Source organism: Cryptomeria japonica, chromosome 4 (genome assembly GCF_030272615.1).
Source record: "Cryptomeria japonica chromosome 4, Sugi_1.0, whole genome shotgun sequence".
NCBI classification, from domain to species: Eukaryota; Viridiplantae; Streptophyta; class Pinopsida; order Cupressales; family Cupressaceae; genus Cryptomeria; species Cryptomeria japonica.
The window spans coordinates 738,028,732-738,056,603 of NC_081408.1; the positions used below are offsets into that span (position 1 = coordinate 738,028,732).

The 27,872-nt window shown below is 37.9% G+C and overlaps 1 protein-coding gene across 2 annotated transcripts in view; it reads right to left on the reverse strand.

Annotated features, from left to right (window-relative positions):
• Nucleotides 1–486: 486 nt before the first annotated feature.
• The window catches only part of LOC131027440 (uncharacterized), a 198,202-nt gene continuing 170,816 nt past the window's right edge, over nucleotides 487–27,872 (reverse strand). Inside the window, exons 5-9 of one of the 2 annotated variants that reach the window (XM_057957499.1) lie at nucleotides 17,692–17,749; nucleotides 17,544–17,593; nucleotides 2,330–2,438; nucleotides 2,159–2,220; nucleotides 487–966 (exon numbers count right to left, since the gene is read on the reverse strand). In XM_057957499.1, the coding sequence (XP_057813482.1) occupies nucleotides 927–966; nucleotides 2,159–2,220; nucleotides 2,330–2,438; nucleotides 17,544–17,593; nucleotides 17,692–17,749 (319 nt within the window). In that variant the 3' untranslated portion in view covers nucleotides 487–926. The remainder of the gene's footprint in view (nucleotides 967–2,158; nucleotides 2,221–2,329; nucleotides 2,439–17,543; nucleotides 17,594–17,691; nucleotides 17,750–27,872) is intronic. The other variant, XM_057957500.2, reaches the window with a different exon arrangement.

The window sequence follows — 27,872 nt, forward strand, 5'->3', positions numbered from 1 at the left end:
TATGAACAAAAAATTACAAAAAATGACCAGCTATTGGTACAAAACAAATTTATTAATAGTGTTTTCACTATGACGGCTATTGGGGGTTCAACATGACAATAAGGCGACGGTTATTGGAACTATGTTATCTATTGATGCTCTTCCCCTAATACGTATGTTTGTGTGCACATGCATATGTACTTCATAATTTATCATTAAAATTGCTTTACACATTTTGGTTTATATCGTTATATTGTGGATGGACGTTCAGTATTTTCCACATAGGAGAACAATATTTCAGTTAGATAAGATCCATCTTTGACTACCAGGTGCCATGCGATCCCCGACATCCAAAAAATCATGACAGATGTTAATAGCTTAATTTAGGCAATGATTTGCCTCTTAACTTGGATATTATTACCCTTTTTGTAAGCTTTTTTGGACCCATACACATTAATAGGTGAGTCAACGTGGATAAACCAGGAAGAAAACGATAAATCAGGAGCATATCCAAAGCATGCATTTTCTTAATCTATATAATATTTAATAAAAGCAACAACCCAAACCAGTAGCATCTTTGAGGACTTTATCGCCCTTCTATACATCGTTTTTAAAATCAGCATGTCACACCAAAACAAGAGAACCACATGTAAAAGCCCCTGATTTTGTATCTGTCGTTTGATCTACTTTCTAAGAAGAAACATTGTTCATGATTTGCAAATTACAGGTTTCATTCCAAAATTCCACATTCACCAAAGAAGAATCTTACATTTAATCAGGAATTGCTGAACCAAACCACTGCTAAACATCGTGGATGTTGGTTCCATGTGTCTCTCTGAATCATCAGTCTCGTTGTGGGGGCATAGTTGACATTTTAGCTTTAGATAGAACTACTAACATATAAGACATGCAACATAGTTATCGTCCCGTCATTGCCACACCATTTATCAAATTACTTTTGAAATACCTCCAGTCTCTGATGGAAGTCTGCAAAATGAAGAAAAATATTGTCAAGCTACGTAAATTGTTAAAAAATGTAATTTGCGGAACTTTCAATAAGGAGATGTGTTTCAATTTAAAAGTCCACAAAAAAACCTAAGCATACCTTTCGAGGACTTACAGGCAACTAGTAAATAAAACAAAACAAATTATAACATTTATATTGGTCTCTCCAGAGTTAGTGAAAACTGAAAACAGTGCAAACTTAGGATAAATCTGTTTTCAAGTATCAGTGACAGTTCTGATCAACATGCAATCTATAGATCGTGTAAACCATATGGGCCACCTGATCTACTAGCCAATGAAAATCCATAACACAGCATTTAAATTAATATACAACATCCACCTTTAACGTATGCTATAAATGACAGATTATGAGCAAACTGCCACTAATTATGGCTTTTGTGTAAATGGACACAGAAGACTCATTAAATGCTGATGTTGCAAATGGACAGAGAAAATTTAAATCTGAATTTGTCAAATTATGATGTGAAGATAAAGAAGACGATTCTAGAATTCAATAGATGAGTTTATGTAGATTTTATACGAACCAGATGATCTTAATAATCTCTTGGCATCTTATGACCTCAAAATTCGTTTACTTCAAGGGAGGCTATCACCGCAGATTAAACACAGTGCCCATAGGGGAGTCATGATCATTTGTTACTAACACCAATAATTTTTTGCCAAGGCGTCTAGAGGATTTTCCTACCATGGTATTATAAAGGTAGAATATAAAAATCGCTTTTAGATAACACTTGAGCCAAACACCAATTTGGTGTAGAGACCCCGTTGTAAAAAGCCCATCAGAGGACTTATTTCCAATATATATATGCTCCAAAACTTGTACACCTTGATTTGATGTCATGACCAAGCTAGAGAAAATCTCACCTTTCCAATACACCAACACTTGGAATACATTGTTATTCCAACATGCTATAAGTAATTAGTGATGAGCTAAGGATTCAATCCACATCCATGAGGCAATCAAGGACAGTAGCATCCAATATCCATGTCCTCGTTAATATGTTTTGCTAGAATAGATGAATGTCATTATTTTGTCCAAGAATTATGCTATAATTTCTCTTAAATGCATGTTCAGCAAGACAAATAATGCGACACCACAGTTAAATAGTAAACCAAGTTTCCATCCTATTAGCATCAAAGCACTGCAACCTACTTGTGATCAGATGGATTCGGTAATGCTTCATAAACAATCGTTGCAACGACATCCCTCTTCATCTGCATACATGTTATTTTTATAGCCAATGGAAATCAGAACCAACATACAGCAAAGTACATAATCAAATTGCACTAATAAAAATTTGCACTATCAAGTTTCCAAATAAACCTGAGTAGCTTCACCACGTAATCCAATGTAATATATTTGAGTTGTTTCAGCTCCAAAGTTTTCAGGAAAATGCAATGTGAGATTTGCCACACCCTGAAATCGAGAATACCTGCCAGAAAGAGACTGGTGTCAGTCAAAATGAGGAACATTTGTTTCTGAGACAAATACAAAGCATAACACCACACAACATAGATGAAGCATGCTATTAGCAAAAATAAACTCTGATTCACTTTAGTAGTGCAATACATTGATGGATACTTCCAAAAGATGTTAAGAGGATCCAATGGACTTTTCAAGTTATTTTACAAATTGACAATTTCACAAGAACTAATGGAATAGGTAGTGTAATTTTTATGGGAGGGTTCTTGAACCACTTTTGCCTTTCTTTGACAATCTCAGATACAAAACCTATGGAGCTCCGAGACTTTAAATGTTATGATTATTTTTAAGGTTCCAATTGATGCAGTTCAATTTCCCAGAGTCTTATCAAACTAGGGAAGATTGCAGCAAACACAACTAAACTTCAATTCAATCAATCTATAATCAAACTCGAATTGCAAAAATTGAAGATTTTCAAAATAGTTTTATTGACATATGCCAGAGTACCAAAACAAATCTGTCACAGGGTTTAATTCTCTGTCAATATCTATTTTTAATTTTTAATGTTTAAATTTTACATTCCTCACTGCCTTCCACACATTCCTCTGTGAACTCCCACCAATACTCTGCCATTGCCACACCAATTTCTGGTGTATTTTAATACTCCTCACCAAACACCTCTGTCCATTCAACAACTTCTTTCTCTATGACTTGCGCGGCATTTCTTGCTTCCATTCAATTCCTCTATTCTTCTGATTTGGACAGCAGATTAATACTGAGTATCTTCTTGATTTTCACGTTGAAACTCTGTTCACTATCTCTCCTGGGCAGCAAAATTTTGGTCTTCTTAATTTCCACACTGAAGACTATTTGTTAATTTCAATCGAGCTGTTCAAAGCCCATCCATAATTTCGACAAGAAAGATCCTCAAAACAGGTAATCTAGAGGAGAATTTCATTGATAATATTTTGTGCTTATACATTCAGAAAAAGAACCTAGGCCAGTGTTAGAATTTTAATTTGTTATTTTTAGGACAACACAAAACAGAACATATTTGAGGTAAAACATTCCTTCAAATTAGATGAGGAAGCTCCTTTGTAAAATATAAACTTAACTATAACCCTAGAAAACTCAAACTATAGACAAAACCATAGTTCCGAGACTCGCCCGAACTCACCTGGACTCAGTGAGCGCAGAGCCAAGTGACCCTTGGCATGAAGATCATACAACAAATACTGAGGAGGGAGAGGTGAATCAGTATTTGAACATTTCAATTAAATTTCATTCTTTGAAACAGAAAATTAGAATAAAAACCCTTTCAGATAAAAAAACCACGGTTCAACTGAAACTTTCAAAAACTGAACGGGCACCAACCCAGTTTACAAAAAAGTGAGCACCTACTCACTGAAGAACAAAACTTAACAGAGCACCTACTCTGATTACAGAGGCACCAACCTCTGACTAAACCAGCTCATATAGAAGTTAAAATAAGAATGGCTTCTCATAACATGACAACTCCTGTGAAATTGTGATATTTAATGATAACAATTTGTCTCCATAATTCTCAGAACGTATATCCCTCTTGCAGCAAGTTCTGAAACTTTCAGAAAGAAGCACGATAACCGTTACGCAGATATAAGATGCAGGAAGCGACCCCCTCCTTCAACACATCCCTGTAAAACACTACACAAGAAGCTTTTCCAATTCAAAATGCCACAAAGGCATCACACAGAAAAGAAATGAACTACACCAAAAAAAAACTCATTCGGTCAACAAAAACAATTATCGCTAGCACCCCCAATCATCTCATACGTTCCAAAAAAAAAACGTATATATCCTCCACTATGAACATTGCACCCTAGTTTTAAAAAAAAAAAAAAACTATCTTTCCTTTATCTTCAGCACATCCGATATCCATCCAAAAGAATTGAAGCGATTTTTTTTGTTACCGTTCCAATCACCGTTCAAAAGAATGGCGCGATAAATTCATTTCCTTTCCATTTAGTAAACCAAGTCTTTCTAACAGCTGTTTTTGATTCTTCTACATGCACAAAATAAATGCATCCAGCCTTTTTCATCCTCCAAGACGTGTATTCAAAAAAAAATTAATTTAAAAAAAAACATCTGCCCAAGAATTTCCGTCCAGACTCCCACTCAAAATCAAAGGAAACAAAAAGAAATGGAGAATTCAAATCGCACGAACTTCACGTCCAGAGAAAGAGAGACGTATTTATTAATTTTGAAGGTGCTCACTGAAGAGCACACGACCTGACATCTTCAGATTAGCGACGACACTCTCAACCTCAACACTTCAATACCCACGACGGCACTTGCTGACACAAAACGGCTCCAATAAATTATTTTCAATAGGTTTGATGCTAATAAGAAACCGTAGAGGAAGTGCATAACACGTCCAGCCAAAAAAGTAGCCACCACTCGAAAAATCTTCACTCAAAAATAAATTTGAAGACTTTACCATACACCATAAATGATTCACATACCCAAAAATACATGCCGCCGTAATTCATTTGGAATCTCCGTTTAATTGCAAATATGAAAGAAAAATCGACTCAATAAGAATCGGGTCCCGCAAAGACAAACTTATGTGGCATGAGGAATATTCAACCCATGACATGGCAAAGATATCTGATTTGGCTGCTGACGGGAGACAAGCAAACACACAGCTCAAGCTGGCAGGCACCCAAACACCTCAAGCAAGTAGGCAACCAGGTAGCTGAACCAAGCTAGCAAGTAGAAAGTTGAAACACACAACCAGCTAGCCAGCTCAACCAAGCACATAAGCAGCTCAAAATGCTCAACCAGGCACACCAGTAGGCAACTCAACTAAAATTCATAACCAAAGTCTTAACAAAACCAACAAGCCTTTGACATCAATGACAAATAATCCAACTCAATGAGCCCAGCACATGAGGCTGGACTCGGACTCGAACGAGTCCTAGTGAGACTCACAGAGTCTTGTAAACTCGCGCACGCAGCAAGTCCCAATGCCCAGACTTAGTCAGACTCAATTTTTTTTTTAAATCTCAAAAACTAACAAAACAAACATTGCTACCCCTCAAACCCATTAGCATCTCCACTCAAATTAGATGGGGAAGCTCCATTGTTAAATAAAAACTTAACTAAAACCCTAGAAAACTAAACTATAGACAAAACCATAGATCTGAGACTTGCCTGGAGTCGGTGAGTCCCAAGCCAGTTGACCCTCGACGAGTCCCCGGGGCCAGATTCAGATTCGGATGAGTCCTGGTGAGACTCACAAAATCTTGTAAACTCACAAAGTCTTGTAAACTCACAAACGCAATGAGTCTTGATGCCCAGACTCAGCCAAACTCAATTTTTTTTTAAATCTCAAAAAATAACAAAATAGACATTGCTACCCCTCAAACCCATTAGCATCTCCACTTTAACCCCCGCTAGTTAGTGGGGCCTACCTTAGATGCCTTCGTAGGAGGGATGCAAGCTCCTTTGAGCCATAGACTTCTAGTTATTGTCTTGGTATTTGTTTGGAAAATTTGATGCCATGGATTTCATATTCCATGGGTTTTGTATACATTTAACAATATTTATATATCTAAGTGTGCTATTTCCTTCAACTATAATTTGTGTTTATAATTAGGTGATCGATGTATACTTGTGTAAGTGATCAAATTAGCTTATATTTGATGATGTTATTGTGTCTTTAAGGTTAATTTAATAAAAGGTGCATGAAACAAGTTTTAAATCCTTACTTGTGTTTTTCAATTGCCGAGTTTGCGTCGAGTTTTTTCGCAGAGCCTTGAGTCCCAAGTCGAGTCACCCTCACCAAGTCCTAGTCTCATTTCTATGGACAAAACTTACAATTTTCACAGCATACACAGTTTGCTTTTGGGTTTTTTCTAACATGCAATGAAAACTAAACTAGATTGCCAAATATATTTTTTTCTCTTTAAATATACCTGCAAGGCTTTATTGTACACATGAGAGATTTTATCTTTAATGAATACATATCAACCAAACTATCACCACGCACGCACAAATTGTAGAAGTGCAATGATTTGAAAATTTTTCACACAGATGACAAGATCTTACAATATTGCTAGAAAACCGTGATGGAAACCCCTCCTCATATCTTTACACCATCAATGTAGTTCCTTGGCATTCTTCTTTCTTTTTGGTTTTTGGTTTTGAGGATTAGAATGGGACCAAGGTCTACAAGCAGACACAACTTCACTCCCTCAAAATATATCTTATGCATATAAATGACAAAATTGCATAAATCATAACAACTTCATCACTCACAAAAAGAGCTTGTACAATACACTTTTATGCAAAGTGTATCAAAATCACCATTAGTTTGTGTCAAATATGAAATTTATATATAGAGAGAATTTGAATATATCACATTGCACAATTACTGTCTCTAGTTACAAAAAACTGTGATGAAAACCTCTCCTTGTACCAATGTAGCTCCTTGGTGTTAATTTTTAGTAATCAGATAAGCATTAAGAAACAGAAAATCAGAATGCAAGATAGACAAACACAAAATCAACACATGACACACAAATACCCTGGGAAAACCTCCCTCTTGGAGGTGAAAAACCCAGCAATAAATCTTTATTTGCAATAATCTGTAGGTATCTTTACACTCAGAACAACAATATATATGCACAGATGAAACCAAGCTAGGGCACAGCAGTGTGATGAACTTATCTGCTGATCAAGAAGGATATAAACACAGTTCGCTGATACTGGAGTGCCTGCTGCCCCTGAGTGGATTCGCTATCTCTTGAACTGGTTCGCTGTCCTTGGAATATGTTCACTGTGCCTCTAATGGTGTTCGTTGTGCTGCTAATGATGTTCGCTGAAGTGCAAGGTATATTCGCCAGTGATCGCTGATGTTAGGTTGCGGATAACAAGTTTGTTATGTTCACCAATCAATGTCACAAATTCGGTGATGGCAGATCGCATATATGCAGAGATCATTCGCTGATTATCATTATGTTGTAAGGCATCAATATGCCTTTGTTATATACAAGACACAAGTCTTCTTATCCCCCAAGTCGACCTTGTATCTTGCCGCCAAAAACAATACTTATATATTCAAATACATGTGTTTTACCGCCCAAATTGGGCCTACCCCATTTACAAGTTACATGAGTTTGGGCCCAGCCCAATTACATAACTGATCGCTCTAATTATCACAGTATATTTTAAATTTTAATTGCCAAAGGCAACATTAAAATTTAGTCAGGTTAGAATCTGATTCTAGCTATATTTTTCAACACTCCCTCTTAGCTAGGGAGGATTCTCGCAAATAGTGTAATCATGCACCATAGATTCATCTTACATTGCCCGCAGAGGATGAAAGTAACCTGCAAGAAAACAACAACACTTTCCATCTTGCATTGCCCGCAGAGGATGGATCCACCTTGCATTGCCCGCAGAGGGTGGAAGAGGTATTTCACCTCAACCTTCTTTCAGAGAAGGAAATACTATCACCTTGCATTGCCCACAGAGGGTGACTCCACCATGCATTGCCCGCAGAGGGTGGAAGATGCAACTTAATGCATCACTGAGACTGAGACTCCCTCTCAGTCATAGTTGGATTCTCCACAATTCCAAGCCTATCTTTAAAGTATTCAAACTTCACACGAGCAAGGGGCTTGGTGAGAATGTCTGCAACCTACTCATCAATGCTGACATATTCCAGCTGTAAGACAACTCTTTGTACCATATCACGAACATAGTGATAGTGAGTTTCCACATGTTTTGATCTATCATGAAACACAGGATTAGCAAACATTTTAATACAACTTTGATTATCACAATGAATAACTGTGGGTTCCCAAAGTTGTCCAAACAACCCAACAAAAAGCTTTTGAAGCCACACTGCTTCTCTCGATGCAGCACTCGATGCAATTAAATCAGCTTCTGCAGTACTCAAGGCTACTGAGGATTGTTTCCTACTAGCCCAAGAAATCATAGCAGAAGCCAAACTGAAACAGATACCTGAAGTGCTCTTCCTATCAGTAACACTTCCTGCCCAATCAGAATCTAAGTAGCCTTCCAAGGTAAAGGTAGTGTTGATTGGATACTTTAGCCCATAGCCAACCGTTCCACGCAAGTATCTCAGAATATGTTTGGCTGCAACAAGGTGAACATGCTTTGGCTTGTTCATAAACTGGCTGACTGCACTCACTGCATAACAAATGTTTGGTCTAGTGTTAACTAGATACATCAATGATCCAATCAACTACCTGTACTCAAAAGGATCTGCAAAATCAGAGTTAGTTGCAGATAAACTCAATTTCTTCATGTTAGTTTCCATAGGAGTAGACATAGGTTTGCAATCCAACATTCCAAATCTCTTCAAAATATCAACAGTATATTTTCCTCGACTTAGAATGATTTCATTAGGTCTTTGCAACACTTCTAATCCTAGAAAGTAATGCATCAGACCTAGATCCTTCATTTCAAATTCAGTAGCTAATTCTTTCTTACACCTAATGATGAGACTATCTTCGCCAGTTAGAAATAAAGCATCCACATATAAAACCAAAATTAGCATTTCACCATTAAATACTTTAAAGTAAAGGTTAGGATCAACATCATTCTTACAAAACCCTAAACTAACTAAGTACTTATCAACTCTTTCATACCAAGCTCGAGGAGCTTGCTTGAGGCCGTAAAGAGCTTTCTTTAATCTGCATACATGAAATTCTCTATTATGAGTCTCATATCCTTCTGATTGCTCAATATAGACTTCTTCCTCAATGACACCATTAAGGAAGGCAGTCTTTACATCCATCTAATGTAACTTCCAACCATTAGCTGCAGCAATGGCTATAACAGTTCTAATAGAAGTATATCTAGCAACAGGGGCAAACGTTTTTTCATAATCTATGCCCTCCTTTTGAGAAAAACCACGAGCTACAAATCTAGCTTTATATTTCTCTATACTACCATCCGCAGCATGTTTAATTTTAAACAACCATTTATAAGAAACAACAGACTTACCTTTAGGTCTAGGTACAATATCCCAGACATCATTCTTGATGATGGATTGATACTCTTCGTCCATAGCTAATTTCCATGCTTGTTGGTTCATGGCTTCTTCTATGCTGGATGGTTCAGACTCAATGATGTTGCACATCATTGCAACATAGTTGGAGAACTTCTGAGGTCTCTTACTTTCTCTGAAAGTGCCACTAGGAGCTGCAAACTTTTCTGCTTCTTGAATTGTGCTCCTAACCCAAAGTGGCCTTTTCTTGCTTACTGCAATATCTCTAGGTCCATCAGTTGGATCCAGAGGCTCAAGAGGATCACCATGCTCAATAAGTTCGGGAAGCTCAATAGACTCATTCTGAATCTCAGGGTTAGTATCAATGTCCATGTTTTGATTATCATTAACTTCTCTATCATCATTTACAAGGGAACCTTTAAATTTCTTAAAAGCAATATTTTCTTCAAACATAACATCTCTACTTACCTCAATATACCTTTGTCCTAGAATGTAGATACGAAATGCTTTGGAGGATTCACTGTATCCAACAAGGATACCTTTCTTCCCAGATGGCTCTAGCTTAGTTCTCTTTTCCTTTGGCACATGAACATAGACAGGACTTTCAAAAATCCTTAGGTGACTGATATCCGGTTTGACTCCAGTGAAGGCCTCTTCAGGAGTCATGTTCTTCAGGACACGGTGAGGGCATCTGTTCTAAATGTATACTGCAGTCTTGGATGCTTCGGCCCATAAGGAAGTCTCTAGATCCTGATCATGAATCATTGCTTTAGCTGCTTCAACAATGGCTCTATTCTTTCGTTCAGACACACCATTTTGCTGAGGATTATAGGGAACGCAGAACTCCCTCTTAATTCCTGTCTCTACACAAAAGTCATTGAAACTACTTGAGGTGTATTCACCTCCATTGTCAGATCTTAAAACTTTAATCCTTTTACCAGACATATTTTCAGCTAGGGCTTTAAATTCTTTAAACCTACTTAGCACTTCATCAGATTCTTTAGATTTTAGAAAGTAAATCTAAGTCTTTCTAGAAAAATCATCTATAAATGTAACATAGTATAGAAATCCGCTAAATGAAGGAACAGACATGGGTCCACATAGATCAGAATGAACAAGTGCTAATTTTTCCTTAGCTCTACTTTCACTTTTATGAAATGGACTCTTAGTGTTCTTACCTAATGCACAACCTTTGCAAGTATCATCATGAAAATAACTAAGTTTAGGCATACCTTTAACCTAAGTCACAGGATACGGCAATTTTCATGGATGAGGTTCGAATTGAATCTAATTTCAAACTTCTATAAAAAAAATCGAATTTAATCGAATTTAATTGAATTTCCTCTATAAAGCACTGTTATCCGCCTCTAAACACAACTCAACTAGTCGTGGGTATTCTTTGTATATGCTTTGTATCTATTGGGTCATGGGTGTCTCCAATTGCTGGATCACCCTCGGATTTTCTCCAACAAGGGTCGCTATTCTAATAATTTATTAGAAGTATACATATATTTAAAAATAAACAAAATTATAGAAGGCGAATTTTATCCGAAGTTTTTTTCAAATTTTTCCCTTGTCGAATTTCATCCAAATTTCATGGTTGTCGAATTCGAACCTTGTGACTTAGCCTTTAACCATCTTTTCAAGTGAGGGAAGTGCCTGAAAGTGAAGGTGGCCAAGCCTTCTATGCCATAGCTTGCTAGATTCGGGAGCTTCATGGATGAGTGCTCAAATAGGATTAGCTGAAAGCTTATACAAACTATCATATCTATTTCCAATAACACGAGCAGATTTAAAACTAGATTTATTAGGCCAAGCAAGTACTTTACCCTTAGAAAATGCTATTTGATAACCTTTATCTTCTAGGGCAGAAATGGAGATTAAATTTCTTTTAATTCCAGGAACAAATAAAATATCACTAAGATGCAAGGAGATACCAGATTCCAAATTTAAAGAAGTATTGCCAAAACCTCTTACCGAATACTAAGCATCATCACCAATTACCACATGAAGATTGGACTCTTTCTCCATTAAGTCTGAGAAGTGCTCCCAGTATCTCGTGATATGTCTAGATGCGCCACTGTCTATCAACCAAGTGTTGTTGTTAGTTGGCACATTGCTAGATAAGGCAACAATGAAGAGGAAGTCTTTGTTATCCTTCAAATCTACAACTTCATTTAGGTTCGCTTCTCCTTGCTTGCGCAGATTCTGACATTCCTTAGCATAGTGTCCAAACTTATCGCATCTGAAGCAACGGACACGTGAAAGATCCCTTGGCTTCTTTCTTGAATCGTAAGCAACAGGAGATCTGAAGTCTCTATCTCTTTTGAAGTTGTTCTTCTTCCAATGATCACCCTTTTTTTTGACATGTTGAGATGCAAGCACATGATGATCACCTCCATGAGTGCCTTTGAGCATTCCTCTTGCAGCTAGGCGAGATTCCTCTTGAATGCAATCAAACCGGAGGCGATCAAAAGAGGGAAATTCAGCTCTTCCACTTATGCTTTGAATAAATGGATCCCAAGAATCAGGGAGACCATTTAATGCAATCATGACAATATCCTTGTCCACTACTTCACTTCCAATGGAGTTGAGTTGGTCCTTCAATTCTGAAATTTTCATGAAGGACATGACTGAATCTCCCTTGCTCATTTTGATTTGAAGAAGTTGCTGCCTCAAAGTAAGAGCCTGGCTGATGTTATTGATTTCGAACATTCCTTCTAGGTGTTTGAACATCTCTTTGGCTGAAGATAACTTGGAGATGACTGGAACAAGATGATCCTTCACAGAATCAATTAGAAACTTCTTTGCCTTAAGAGCATTCTTCTTGAACTGCTTTAACTCTTCTGGATCTAAGGGTTTAGGCAGATGCTTGTCTTCCACAAACTGCAATAGCTCAACCTCTTCAAGGGCAAGAAGAACACGAACTTTCCAAGAAGTAAAGTTGAGAGCACCATCAAGTCTTTCCTCTACCTTCAATCCTGTAACCATCTTGCAAAACTAAAACAGCAAACTGAAAGTGAAGGATAACTGATAATCTGATTACTTTATAATGAACCTAAAGCTCCGATACCATGTTAGTTTTTAGTAATTAGATAAGCATTAAGAAACAAAAAATCAGAATGCAAGATAGACAAACACAAAATCAACACATGACACACAAATACCCTGGAAAACCTCCCTCTTGGAGGTGAAAAACCCAGCAATACTTCTCAAATCTTTATTAACAATAATTTGTAGGTATCTTTACACTCAGAACAACAATATATATGCACAGATGAAACCAAGGTAGGGCACAGCAGTGTGATGAACTTATTTGCTGATCAAGAAGGATATAAACACAGTTTGTTGATACTGGAGTGCCTGCTGCCCCTGAGTGGATTCGCAATCTCTTGCACTGGTTCGCTGTCCTTGGAATATGTTCATTGTGCCTCTAATGGTGTTCGTTGTGCTGCTAATGATGTTCGCTGAAGTGCAAGGTATATTCGCCAGTGATCGCTGATGTTAGGTTGCGGATAACAAGTTTGTTATGTTCACCAATCAATGTCACAAATTCGGTGATGGCAGATCGCATATATGCAGAGATCATTCGCTGATTATCATTATGTTGTAAGGCATCAATATGCCTTTGTTATATACAAGACACAAGTCTTCTTATCTCCCAAGTCGGCCTTGTATCTTGCCGCCAAAAACAATACTTATATATTCAAATACATATGTGTTTTACCGCCCAAATTGGGCCTACCCCATTTACAAGTTACATGAGTTTGGGCCCAACCCAATTACATAATTGATCGCTCTAATTATCACAATATATTTTAAATTTTAATTGCCAAAGGCAACATTAAAATTTAATCAGGTTAGAATCCGATTCTAGCTATATTTTTCAACACTTGGCATTCTTCTTTCTTTTTGCTTTTTGGTTTTGAGGATTAGAATGGGACCAAGGTGTGCAAGTAGACACCTTGGCACCTTTGTACACTTTTTACAAAGTGTACACACAGTGCAAGCAATGTCAAACCTTTGTGCTTTTGCCCTTTTTTTGTTGTAAGTTTTACCAATTAAGCAGCACTAGTTCACTAACAGGTGTTGGTCACACTTTGGGGCACATATTGCCAATTTGTACACCAAGCGCACTTTTGTACTGAAACTTTGACCTTTTTTTTTCCTTTTGTTTCATTTTTCTTTGTCTAGCACACTAGCAAGTGTTTTTGTACCATTAGAATTTTAACCAAATATTGTTTACAACATTTCATTCAGATCAAAGAACCCATTTTATGTATAATTTTTTTATTGAAACCAAAGAAAGTTGAATCTTTACTCTTTGGCCCACCAGCAGAGTTTAGTGACACTTTGTACAAAGTAACACACAAGCATGTTTTTGTGCCTTTGTCAGATTCTACCTAATCTTTTTTTATCTTAACCTTTATCATTTTCTTCTATTTCTCCCATTTCTAATTTATTTTATTTTGACATTACTAGCAAGATTTTGAAACAATTAAATCAATTCTTGATGCAGAAGCAGGGCTGAGCAATCTTGTATCGTCCAACATTATTGTTTTTATGTCTTCTATGTTTTATAAGCATTTGGAATCCTTCATACAAATTAGCCTTTCTGCAGAAGCATGCTTTCCATCCATGCTAGTTGCATGACCTCTGGTAAAGTTGGCATCAGAGCTATAACAATTCAGAATTTTGTATAGATTTCTCTTCTTCAGCTAAGTAAGAAGTTAAAACCTGAAATTCCCTTTGACCATTTGAGCAGCTGATTTGTGGGGAGTCTTTCTTGAAATTTGATTGAAATTATTGTGTCGAGTTACCTTTGTCCTTGCCATTTAACTTATCATCCCTTAATCCTCTTAAGGAATCCCTCAACGCCTTAGATTTCAGTTTTACAGTCTAAAATGGCATAATTCAAAAGAGCATCAACTATAGAAGGAGGATTCGAGACAGTGAATGAAATATCATTGGAAGGATTCTATGAGTTCCCTTCTGTTAAATCTACAGAGAAAGAAATCATTGGTGAAGAGACACCACAAATCAAAGCTACTAAAGAGCCTCATATAGCTACCATTACTACCTATAAACCCCCTACCATAAAACCGTAATATGTTTATACTTTATAGGAAGTCTGTTTTGAAACCCAACCTATTGAAAATATTGTTTATAAATCTACTTTCAAACAAGTTGTTAAGCCTAGGACTAAAGATTGTAGAATCAAATTTAGTATATCATCCTAAAAAAGGATTTCAGACCAAATTATTGCCTATTTCCCTTGAGTCAAAAATGAATTATAAAAAAATCCATCCTGGTGTGAACTGTGTACATTTTTGTGAAATCTGTAATGTCCCCACTTTAGCAGTTGACCAAGTGTATGTGCGTTAGCCTAGCTCTACATGGTCTCGAGGGCTAACGAAGGGTTTAAGGGGATCCTGGAGTGTTTTGGCCTAGTCATTTCCAGTTTGGGCCAAAACAGAGTTGATTTACTTAGTTTCAGGCATACTTACTATTTTTAGTAAGTCAGCAGGACACAACGGAGGCTAGTTTTGGTGATTGGATTCAATACTCCTCAGCGAGAACTTTCCGACGAGCTATCACTCGCGCTATTCAGAGTCCGATTGCTAATATATTTTAATGCTTGAAGTGTTATTAAAGTAACATTTAATTTAATTGTAAAATATTAAAGTGTTACTTTAATATTTATTTTATGGGGATGTGTGCAAATCAAAGGGGCACACAAGGGAGACATAAGTGAATATTTTAATATGTTTTATATTGCACATCTTTTCTCCCACATTGCTCAAGTGAGTTGGGTCGACCCTTGGAGAAAGAATAAAAGGAAGCTTTTGTGGCTTCATTCAGCATGTTGAATATGAGAAGAAATTGATGTGTGAGTTGCAGGTCCGTTCTTGGCATTAGGGGACGTCTATCCTCTCTTGTGACATTCTAGATGTCATTCCTTTGGGGTTTGGCCTTTGGAATCCATTGCTATCAGCTTCATTAGCAGGCAGATTGGGTGCATCTCCAGCTACAGGCAGATTTGGTGTTTTGCTCATACCTTCTTCACTTCTTGTCCAATGCTTATGCCATTTTGAAGGGATGATTTTATGAAGATATTGCACTGATTGAAGACTAATTAATACTGTAGCAGCACTGTAGCGCAGCACTATTCACGTACTGTAGCACGGCACTATTCACGTCACTGTAGCACGTCACTATTCACGTTACTGTAGCACGGCACTATTCATGTTACTGTAGCAGCAAGATGGGAGGTCATTGTTGGAACATTATGTCAAAAATGCTGGAGTATTTAGTGAGTTGAAAAATCTGCTATGTATTTGATTTTATTTATTCTGGAAATAATATCATATCAGCAGTAGTTCAATCTTCATGTTGCATATTATTGTAATTTCCTTCTAGTTCATGTTATGTGATTTCAAATCTATGCAAAGACTTAAAAACAAACAAAAAATTTCATTTCCGAAGCCATAAGGGGTTTAAACATTAAACGGAGAAATAAGGAGTTGAATGCAAACTGTTTGACTAAATTCCTATCAGCAGTTGGTTTAGTTTTTGGGCATTCTAGGGTGGCCATCACAAAATCCTTGTTTATGCTACCTCCTATGTCCCAAAAAATATTCAACCTATCTCACACTTATCATTATGTGACAGAAAGCAAGTCAAGTTTGAGCATGCTTGTCAGTTGTCATCCTTATCTAGATTAAATGAAAACTCTATTTGCTATGCTTATTATCCTCACCTAACTGTATGTGCACGTGACAAAGAATGTAAGCAAGTGAAAAATGGTTCACAAGAATATTGGAGATTATTTAAATCTATTTATGATTTGTACATGTTTGATCCATTCAAGTGTGTTAATTGTTCAAATACAAGTCCTATATGGTATGATCAGTACTAATCATCAAAAAATCCTATGATACCTGCCAAAGAGGCTCAACGGGGAAGTACTATTGTAAAAAGGACTTATTAGTATTACTATTTTTTTAATAATATAGCCACATGACAGTGTGTATTTTTCCTTGCCATTCCTTGCCATATAAAAACCAACAAAGTCAGATTTCTTATTATGGCTATTTAACAGAAGTTTGACGTATATGCTTCCTAGTTATGTGATCTGCTAGTTCATGAGTTGCAAAGATGCAAATTCTGCAGCCATAGAGAACATTATAATTCATTGTTAGACTGCATATTTACAGGTATATGAATATATTTCAGTTGACTCATCTTCTATATTGCTCCAAGCTTTATTAATCTTCCAAACATTTTGTATCTTTATACTTGAGTTCTATCAATCAGTTTTAGCAACGTGCTCAGTTATAATTTATTTCCTTTCCATCAAGAGGAAATTTAGAAAATATTTGGTGGCCAAACACAGCATCCCATTTGATTTTTCTAGAATGATGTCTAATATCCCTAGCCTAGAGATAAAATAAGATAAAACTGTTTGATGCAACTCATTAAGTTAATGAGAAATATAATGTACATGGTTTTTCACAGCATCATATCTGTTATCTCTGCTACAATAAAATAATTCTCAAAACACAAAACTGCCAAGGATAATGACTCTTAAAGTGGGTGAAAGACATGACATTAGTGTAAGTTAATGTTAACATGTCCCCACGTCAGCTATGAATGAAAGCCACTGGAGTAATAATTCATTAATCCTTAAGGGATGAGCAATATCTGCAGTCAACTATCACACTGGGTGGCCAATTTATTCTGTGCGAAACATTTTTAGGTATCCAGTGCATATCAATTGACATGTGTGCATGTATTGGTTTATTGTTTGGTGTTAATGCACTAAACATCGTTTAATATATAACCAGATAACTTTACAATGGATAAACTGATCACTCAATCACTAGAGGAAGATTTAATTGGATCTACTCCTGAATCATGTCACCTTTATCTTACCTTTGGAGTCCCCCTTGTTAAAGTAATTAAAAGTGGACTAAAAAATCTAAAAAATACTTTTAATTCTAAAAAGATAAGAATTGCATGATTCTGAATCACTGTGATCTAGCAGATAGTAAGTTGACAAAAATAAATCAAGTTTATAAAAAATACTCTTACTTGGTCTGATACTCAAGTTCTCCATTCACATTCTCTGCTAACTCCCATTCCTGTAATCCAATTAGAAAGAATGTTCAGGACCTAAAATTCATCTGGAAATGCATGCATGTCACTGACTATTTAATTATGCCTGGAGAAATTTGGAAACCTGAACAGGAGTTATTTCTTGAGCATCCGAAAAATCAATACCTTCCCTGTTTATGAATCTGCAGCACTAGCAACAAAACTAATTTGAGCATAGCTGTGCTAAAGAAAATGAAACAGATAATATACTCGTTCTAAAAATAAAAACATAAGTTACACATCACAATAACCTTGAAACACTTATACAAGAATGAAGCTAAACTGTAATGTCCCCTTTTTAGCGCAACATGATATGGGGTGTCGTTAGCCTATTCTGACATGGTCCCGAAGGCTAACAAGGACATTGATGGGATCCTGAGGTGTTTTGGCCTAGGTGTTTTCGATTTCAGGCCAATCGGTGCTGCTTTGACAGGGTTTCTAGACACTTACTATTTATAGTAAGTTAGTCTCCAAGCAGTGACTTGAAATTTTTAGTGTCTCCCTAGTTGGCATAACTATCAGTAAAAATATTTGAAGGCGACAATGATTTAAAGGGATTATCAACAATGTTTTAATATTTAACGATAAAGTGTAAAGTTAAATTAAATATTTAACTTTATTGTTATTTTATAAGGTTGGGAATATAAAGTAATGTTTAAAATATTAAAAGTTCCCTTTAATGGTACATTGTGGGAAATAATATTTTATTCTAATTGTATTATCCCACATTTAGGAAATGAAGTGTTTGCATCCAGGGAGAAGATATAAATGGAGGTTGAGAGCTCTCTTTTGGGATATGCTGGGATGAATTAATGTTATGCTGTTGGATTTCGTAGAAATCTGATTATTGGGCTTGGAGGACGGAATCCCTCTTTGCTATCATTCTCTTCGCTGTTGAAAGACACAGTCAGGAGGATTAATGGTGTTTTCATTCAGGAAACACATTGGGCTTCATTTGGTGCTCTCGCATGATGTTTTACAGGAGTTTGAAAGTGCAGATTTGAAAATAGTGTTTTGCTACAGTACCGCGTGAATAGTGATTTGCTACAGTACCGCGTGAATAGTGTTTTTGCTACAGTACCGCGTGAACAGTGTTTTTGCTACAGTACCGCGTGAACAGTGTTTTGCTACAGTGCCGCGTGAACAGTGTTTTTGCTACAGTACCGCGTGAACAGTGTTTTGCTACAGTGCTGCGTGAATAGTAAAAATGCTACAGTGCCGTGAATAGTGCAGCTACAGTGCATGAACAGTGTTTTCAGCAGGTTCTATACTTGTGTAGTCCAGGTTTGAATTTGTTTATTATCATATGGTCTGTAATATTCTTCAAATCTGATTTGTATGCTTGGAGTTGGAATTAAATAAATACCATCAGCATTAATCCTCTTGTTTTTGGTATTTGATATGTCTGGTTATTTTTATATTGAATAAACTTTGAAAGTTTTACAATAAATATCAGTTTACCAAATTTATCCTATAGCAAATCAAGAACCAAAAAATCCAGTAGTCAGCTTGCACGCCAACTGTTTGACAAAATTACACTAAGTAAAAAGGACATAAATTTAGTACCGAACAGGGGGTGCCCATTACAGTGGTATCAGAGCAGAAGATTCTGCCATCTTGTGGGAAACTTTCACCAAAACATATTGCAGAAATAAAACAGGTCCAGAATGTATGATTGAGCATGCAACAGGGGCATTATAATTTTCGCAATACCAGGGCCAGACAAAATAGAAATCCGGATAGTCAGAGTGAGCAGTCTAGTTCATCTGTGCAGGTGGACATAGAATCCAGTCATACAGACATAGAGGAAATATTCTTCGAGCAGGACAGCAGTATGGGTGACCGAGATGAGAGGAATATCGTTCCAGATCAGGGGGAGGTAATGTTCAGACAGTTGCTGGGTACGTTAGAGCAAGGGCAGCGTATGCAGCAGGAGCAGAATAGGCGAATGGACATGATGTTGCAGCTTATGGCTAGACAGATGGGCGTTAATATTAATCCAGGTGATGCCAACAATGGAAACAATAACAATAGGGGAAACGATAACAATAGGGGCAATGATAATAATGGAGGCCGAGGCAACAACAATGGCCCTGAGAATAATATTAATGGTAATAATGGACATGGCAACAATGGGAATGAGGCGGATAACTTTAGACACATTGCACGCCCAGCTCGAACAGCGAGCTCGAGACCTCTTCTACCCACCTTTCCACCTAGGGATCCGGTTCAACCAGTGAACGAACCGCAGATTACTGAGTTACAGGGTCAGTTCAGGAGGGACTGGGAGGCCAGTGGACCCGAGTTTCAGGCAGATATTTCCCTCAGAGATTATATGGACTTGAGGATGAGACATATGCCTAGAGCAGGAGGGAGGAATCAGAATTTTGAGCTGAGGAAGAAAGTTGGAAAACTTTCCTTGCCTTATTATGATGCTTCAGGGAAGATGACTGCACGAGCTTGGGTGCAGAAGATAGATACATACTTGCAGCTAAATCCTATGCCTGAGGATGAGGCTATCAAGTATGCGGCTATGCATTTGGACGGCGTTGCGCATGAATGGTGGCATCATGGCATGGTGACTCTGGGGCATAATCAGATTACATCCTATGAGGAATTCACAGAAAGATTGATTGAGAGATTTGACACTAGGGATCCCGAGTTACATTTCAAGGAGCTAGCACAGTTAAAACAGTCAGGTTCAGTGGATGCTTACATCGCCGAGTTTCAGCGTTTGTCTGTACTTGTTACTGATATCTCTCCTAGGAGATTGGTGGTGTTATTTTGTGATGGGCTTGCTGATCCATTACGTGGTTGGGTGAAGGGACATGATCCACTCACCTTAGCAGAAGCAACTAAAAAGGCACGAGATTTAGCCCCTTCGGTATACAAAGGAAAATACCATTCAACAGATTCTTCCTACCGCAAGGACAAAGACAAAAAACCATTTCAGAAAGAGTATAACAAACCCAAAGAAGGATCCAAAGGACTAGACAGTGAAACCTTGAATGAACTTCGAAAGAAGAAATTGTGCTTCCAGTGTAGAGAGCCTTGGGACTTATCTCATAAATGCCCTCTCAAGGCTAAGGCAAATCAAATGGAGTATTTTTCAGCAGAGGAGTCAGAGTCAGAGGGGGAGGATCAGCACTCCGATTCAGATGAGGGTAACACGATAGAGGAGAGCAGCATTCCTAAGGATGATAGATCGTTGGCACGCTTGACAGGGGCCCAAAAGGCAATCACATTTAAGGTCAGGGGCACTATCCAGGGGCAGAAAGTGATATCTCTCATTGACACTGGGGCTACACATAACTTTATAGATACACAGTTGGTAGCCAGGAGAGGTTTACAGACAGAGGAGCATGATGGTTTTAGAGTCATGGTGGCTAATGGCCAAAAGCTGTTATGTACTCAGAAGGTTTCAAATCTTCACATTAGATTTGGAGATGGTTATGAGTTGAAAGATGATTTCTATGTTGTGGACATGGGAGATTACGACGTCATCCTCGGTATGACATGGATGGCATCGCTGGTTGAGTTCACTTTCAACCTAGCGAAGTTGGAAATGAGGTTTCAGCATGAGGGTAGGACTGTTGTACTCAGGGGACTTTCAGATGGGAGTTGCAGGGTAGTCTCTTTGAGGAGAATGGAGAAACTTTTTCGACATAATGACATAGAGTGGGCGACAGAGTGCTTAGTTATGCCAACTTCACCGGAGCCTCGGGTGAAGAGTTATCCACCAGATATACAGGAGATTCTTGACAGGCATGCCAAGGTATTCAGTGATATTCCTCACGGGGTTCCTCCTAACAGGGGTGCGGAGCATGTTATTGAGCTCGAGGAGGGAGCCAAACCAGTGATGATCACTCCTTATCGTCATCCTAAGAAACATAAAGATGAGATAGAGAAGGCAATTAAGGAGTTGTTGGAAATGGGGCACATTAGGCCTAGCAAAAGCCCCTTTGCTTCAGCTGTAGTTTTGGTAAAGAAGAAGGATGGGACGATGCGCATGTGCATCGATTACAGGGCATTGAATAAGAAAACAATTAAAAACAGGTATCCCATTCCTAGGATTGATGAGCTGATTGATGAGTTGCATGGGGCATGCTTCTTCACTAAAATTGATTTGCGATCTGGATACCATCAGATCAAGATGAGAGCAGAGGACATTGAGAAAACAGCCTTCCAATGTCACTATGGCCACTTTGAGTTTATGGTTATGCCATTTGGACTAACCAATGCACCCGCTACATTTCAGAGTTGTATGAACCAGGTATTCAGGGAGCAGTTGAGGAGATTTGTCTTGATCTTCTTTGATGACATCTTGGTCTTCAGTAAGACCTGGGAGGAACATTCACAGCATTTGGAGGAGGTATTATCTATCCTAGAGAGAGAGTCTTTGTATGCCAAGGAGTCTAAGTGTGAGTTTGGTATGACAGAATTACTATACCTTGGGCATATTATTAGTGCGGATGGTGTTCGGGTTGATCCCGAAAAGATTAGAGCTATAGTAGATTGGCCTACTCCCACAAACCTCACACAGCTTAAGGGGTTCTTTGGTTTATGCGGGTTTTACAGGAGGTTTGTTAAGGGGTTTTCACAGACTGCAGCACCTTTGACAGACCTCACTAAAAAGGGAGCCTTTGTATGGACAGAAGCAGCGCAACGATGTTTTGACCACTTCAAACAAGTGATGTCATCTTGTCCGGTTTTAGCTCTACCAGATTTCACGAAGCCTTTTGAACTTCAGTGTGATGCTTCAGGTGATGGGATAGGGGCAGTATTGATGCAGGAGAAACATCCCATTGCATTCGAGAGTAGGAAGCTTCGAGGTGTTGAGAGGAGCTATTCTATCTATGACAGGGAGATGTTGGCCATAATGCATGCATTGGCCAAATTCCGATCATACTTAGTAGGTGGACGGTTTGTGATCAAAACTGATCACAATAGCATAAAATATTTTATGAGCCAGCGTGATCTTAATGACCGGCAACAGAAATGGGTTACTAAATTGCAGGCTTATGACTTTGACATAGAGTTTGTCAAAGGTAAGAAAAACGTGGTGGCTGATGCCTTATCTCGGAGACCTCACTTATGTGCTCTGGCAGAGATTTCAGGAGATTGGAGAGATCAGATTATAGCAGAGTATGTCGGAGATGCTTGGGCTTCCGGATTGATTTCAGGTACTATACAGGATGATCGCTATGAGGTGATAGATGGATTGATCAGAGTTCAAGACAGGGTTTATTTGATTCCGTCATCACATTTGAGAGAGGTGATACTTAAGGCATTTCATGATGCACCCACAGCTGGGCATCCGGGGATCTTCAAGACCTACAGGCAGATCCGAGAGCGGTTCACATGGAGAGGGCTCAAGGATGATGTTCAGAGGTATGTCAGGGAGTGTGCGGTTTGTCAACAGAATAAGGGAGAGCACACATTTCCTGCAGGTTTATTACAGCCCTTGCCCATTCCAGATAGGAAATGGGAAAGTATTTCGATGGACTTCATCACTGGTTTACCACGAGTGCAGGGAAGGGATTGCATCTATGTGGTGGTGGACCGCTTGACGAAGTTCGCTCACTTCTTTGCTATTCCGTCCATTTACACAGCAGCACAGGTGGCAGATCTTTTCTTTAGAGAGATATTCAGGTTACATGGGTTGCCCAGATTCATTGTCAGTGATCGGGATAGTAAGTTTATGAGTGTTTTTTGGCAGGAGTTGTTTAGGTTGTGTGGTACAGATCTTACACCTAGCACTAGTTATCATCCGCAGACAGATGGGCAAACAGAGATTGTGAATAAATGGGTGGAGGGATATTTGAGGAACTATGTAACTGCACAACAAAAAGCTTGGGTCAGATGGTTGCATATGGGAGAGTATTGTTATAACACCACTTATCATATGTCCATCAGGATGACTCCTTTCATGGCACTCTATGGTTATGATGCACCTAGCTTCATGGATTTAGTTTTGGGGGACAGCAGAGTGCCCAAAGCCAAAAACTTATTGCAGGATAGTCAGGACATCCTGAAAGTGCTCAAGGAGAATATACAGCAGGCCCAGAATCAACAGAAATTGTACGCTGATCAGCACCGAATAGAGCGCAGTTTCGAGGTAGGGGATATGGTCTACTTGAGGCTACAACCATATAGACAGTCATCACTCAAGAAGAGCGGAGCTGAAAAGTTGAAGCCTAGATTTTATGGTCCCTACAGGGTGATTCGCAGAGTGGGCGAAGTCGCCTATGAGCTTGAGCTTCCAGAGGGCAGTCGGGTGCACAATGTGTTTCATGTGTCTAGGCTTAAGAAAGCCATTGGTCAGAGTGTAGTGCCTTCTGCAGATTTACCCCCTTTGGATGAGGAGGGAAAGCTTGTGTTAGTACCCGAAGCTATTCTGGATATCAGGGAAAGGACACTCAGGAACAGAATCGTTAAGGAATACTTGGTGAAATGGAGAGACCTGCCAGATGAGGATGCTACATGGGAGAATGAGCAGGTATTGCAACATTCAGGACCGAATTTGCTTGAGGACAAGCAATTTCAAGGGGGGCGGACTGTAATGTCCCCTTTTTAGCGCAACATGATATGGGGTGTCGTTAGCCTATTCTGACATGGTCCCGAAGGCTAACAAGGACATTGATGGGATCCTGAGGTGTTTTGGCCTAGGTGTTTTCGATTTCAGGCCAATCGGTGCTGCTTTGACAGGGTTTCTAGACACTTACTATTTATAGTAAGTTAGTCTCCAAGCAGTGACTTGAAATTTTTAGTGTCTCCCTAGTTGGCATAACTATCAGTAAAAATATTTGAAGGCGACAATGATTTAAAGGGATTATCAACAATGTTTTAATATTTAACGATAAAGTGTAAAGTTAAATTAAATATTTAACTTTATTGTTATTTTATAAGGTTGGGAATATAAAGTAATGTTTAAAATATTAAAAGTTCCCTTTAATGGTACATTGTGGGAAATAATATTTTATTCTAATTGTATTATCCCACATTTAGGAAATGAAGTGTTTGCATCCAGGGAGAAGATATAAATGGAGGTTGAGAGCTCTCTTTTGGGATATGCTGGGATGAATTAATGTTATGCTGTTGGATTTCGTAGAAATCTGATTATTGGGCTTGGAGGACGGAATCCCTCTTTGCTATCATTCTCTTCGCTGTTGAAAGACACAGTCAGGAGGATTAATGGTGTTTTCATTCAGGAAACACATTGGGCTTCATTTGGTGCTCTCGCATGATGTTTTACAGGAGTTTGAAAGTGCAGATTTGAAAATAGTGTTTTGCTACAGTACCGCGTGAATAGTGATTTGCTACAGTACCGCGTGAATAGTGTTTTTGCTACAGTACCGCGTGAACAGTGTTTTTGCTACAGTACCGCGTGAACAGTGTTTTGCTACAGTGCTGCGTGAATAGTAAAAATGCTACAGTGCCGTGAATAGTGCAGCTACAGTGCATGAACAGTGTTTTCAGCAGGTTCTATACTTGTGTAGTCCAGGTTTGAATTTGTTTATTATCATATGGTCTGTAATATTCTTCAAATCTGATTTGTATGCTTGGAGTTGGAATTAAATAAATACCATCAGCATTAATCCTCTTGTTTTTGGTATTTGATATGTCTGGTTATTTTTATATTGAATAAACTTTGAAAGTTTTACAATAAATATCAGTTTACCAAATTTATCCTATAGCAAATCAAGAACCAAAAAATCCAGTAGTCAGCTTGCACGCCAACTGTTTGACAAAATTACACTAAGTAAAAAGGACATAAATTTAGTACCGAACAGGGGGTGCCCATTACATAAACAAAAAATCCAATGAGTTGCATGAACGGATCAAGTTGCAGATATTATAACATATATCTTTGTATATGCAAATATTTTTAAAAATTGGGGATAAAACATGAGTTTGGACCTTTGGAACGCCCTATCAAGCTCCAAAGCTGTGCAGTATCTTTTAACTGTATTAATGAGTTTTTGATAGTTTTTATTCCAATTATTTTAATAGTTAGCAAATAATTAACAATTGATTGTATTTATTATTACTTATTCTTTATGAAAATAACAATTCATTTGGGTATTTATTTTGCTGTAAACTCCTAAAATTCCAGCTATCCAAATTATTAGTATCTCATTAATTTTGGTCTTGGACAATAAAATTGACTATAATAATCAAAACATTTTCTCTACCATCTGGCACAACTCTCCAATTCAGACAAAAGGCTCAAACAAAGTCTAAATACTGAACGCATGAATGGTGCATTTTTAAGTTCTTTCCACCCGTATTTAATTAAATTCACTGTTCTCAAGGAATGCATTTTCCTACCCTCTGGGACAGTCCGCGACATTCCAGGGGAATGGAGATGCAGGGGGGTAGCGGGGGGAAATTCCCCTGCATGCCTAGAAAATTTCAGGGCTTTTCAACATTCCTGGGTAATTTCCTGCTTTAGGGAGGTATTTGGGGGTCCCTGTAATGTCCCCTAATGGGACCCTCTTATATTCTGACCTTGCATCACAATTTTAGTACATAGTGATAACAATAGAGAGGCACTATTGTCAACTAAGCTTGGTCTGGACCCTGCACAACAGATTAGTCTAACATTTCCATTTTGCCTTGATAGACTAAATATTCAACATTCTTATATATTGCATAGTTATATGAAGGATTCAAGAAACCTTTCTCTCCCTACACCAATTCTTATTATGGAGCTCAAGGAGAATCACCCAAGGCGCCTCCAGTCTATCCCTCTCCAACAAGCCCAAGAGCACCAAGGACCTCATCAACTTGGCCTCTTGGCCCACACTCGGGGTTGGCATACCTGCTGGAGCCTAGTGCTCTTGCTTCCTTGTATTCTCCCTCCATAATTGGATGGTGAGATTGAAAGGTATTACAAACTCCATCATATAATTTACTTAATTGTCATACGAACAGTTAGTGATAGAAAAGCATTATTAAACTGTCATACATATTGCAGTCTATATTAATATTACTATTAAATTCTGCACAAGAACATTATCAGGCTCCATATATTAAGCATACATATTCAACTCATCCCCATGCATACCACCAGAAACAAAGATGTTACTGCCTGTAACTCAATAACAGTTCTGATCCGATCTAATCCATGGTGATGTCCTGGATGCTTTTGATTCCTTTCCTTTATATCTCTCAATGTGAGGGAGAGGTCACACCTTTTCATCATGTATGCCCTTTGGCAAGAGACATACCCTTTGAAAGAGTGCAACTCTTTATTATTTCTGCCCTTTGAAAGGGAGACAACCTTTCAGAATCAGATCTGCACTTCTGATTCCCAAATTATCCCCTTCTCAAAATGAGGTTCTCTTCTCCCTTTTATATCCCATGATTGAGGGAGTCGCAGCTTTTCCTTCCATGTCTTTTGACCATTCATTAACTTAATTAAATTTTAATTATATTTAATTATATTAGTTTATATTTTAATTTAACTTTTATTTTTATTCTTTTCTATTTTAATATTATTATTATTATTTATTATTAAATTCATTCCAAAGTGGGGACATTACAGTCCCCAACATCGCCAATCTATCAGTCCTGATGTCCCCAACATCAATGGTTATTTAAAACAGTAAAAGAATATATGGGGCATCAGAGAAGCATGCCTAAATTTCAAGGGCACGAGACAACCTAAGACTTAATAAATAGTTGTTCCTAGCCAAGTGCTCTTTTTGTTGATCACTACCAACGATCATAAAGGAGAAAATGGACATGAATGAGAGTAATGAAGCTGGTCAGATCTTGAATTGAAAGCTGAATAAACATTTCAGGCATTTCTAAAACTAATGAACAAGAAGCCAATGGCTAAATCACATGGTATTCTGTAGCTATGACCTTCACAGTATGCATTGAGCTTGCAGAAGTCATAAAACATACATCTAAACAGAAAAAAGGAATAACAAGAATTTTATATACTTCTGAAGGAAAAACAACAAAAATAATTGAGTATATTCAGCCAGAGACCTTCAAAAGATGTTTACTCATTTCAACTGCCTTCACTGCATCTATTATGTTGTAGTATCGCTTGACTAATCTGACCTCAAGTTGCTGATTAAACCCTCAAGGAATATTGTCGAACATTTTGCATACAATGTCTGAACTTGCTGTTATGAGTTTCTGTTTGTATTGTTTCGGTCTTGTATGCTGCAATTGATGTTTTTGAATGCCTCTAACCATGAAAGATTGACTAACAATGTCATAGAAATGATATGCCAACTGATTTTGACT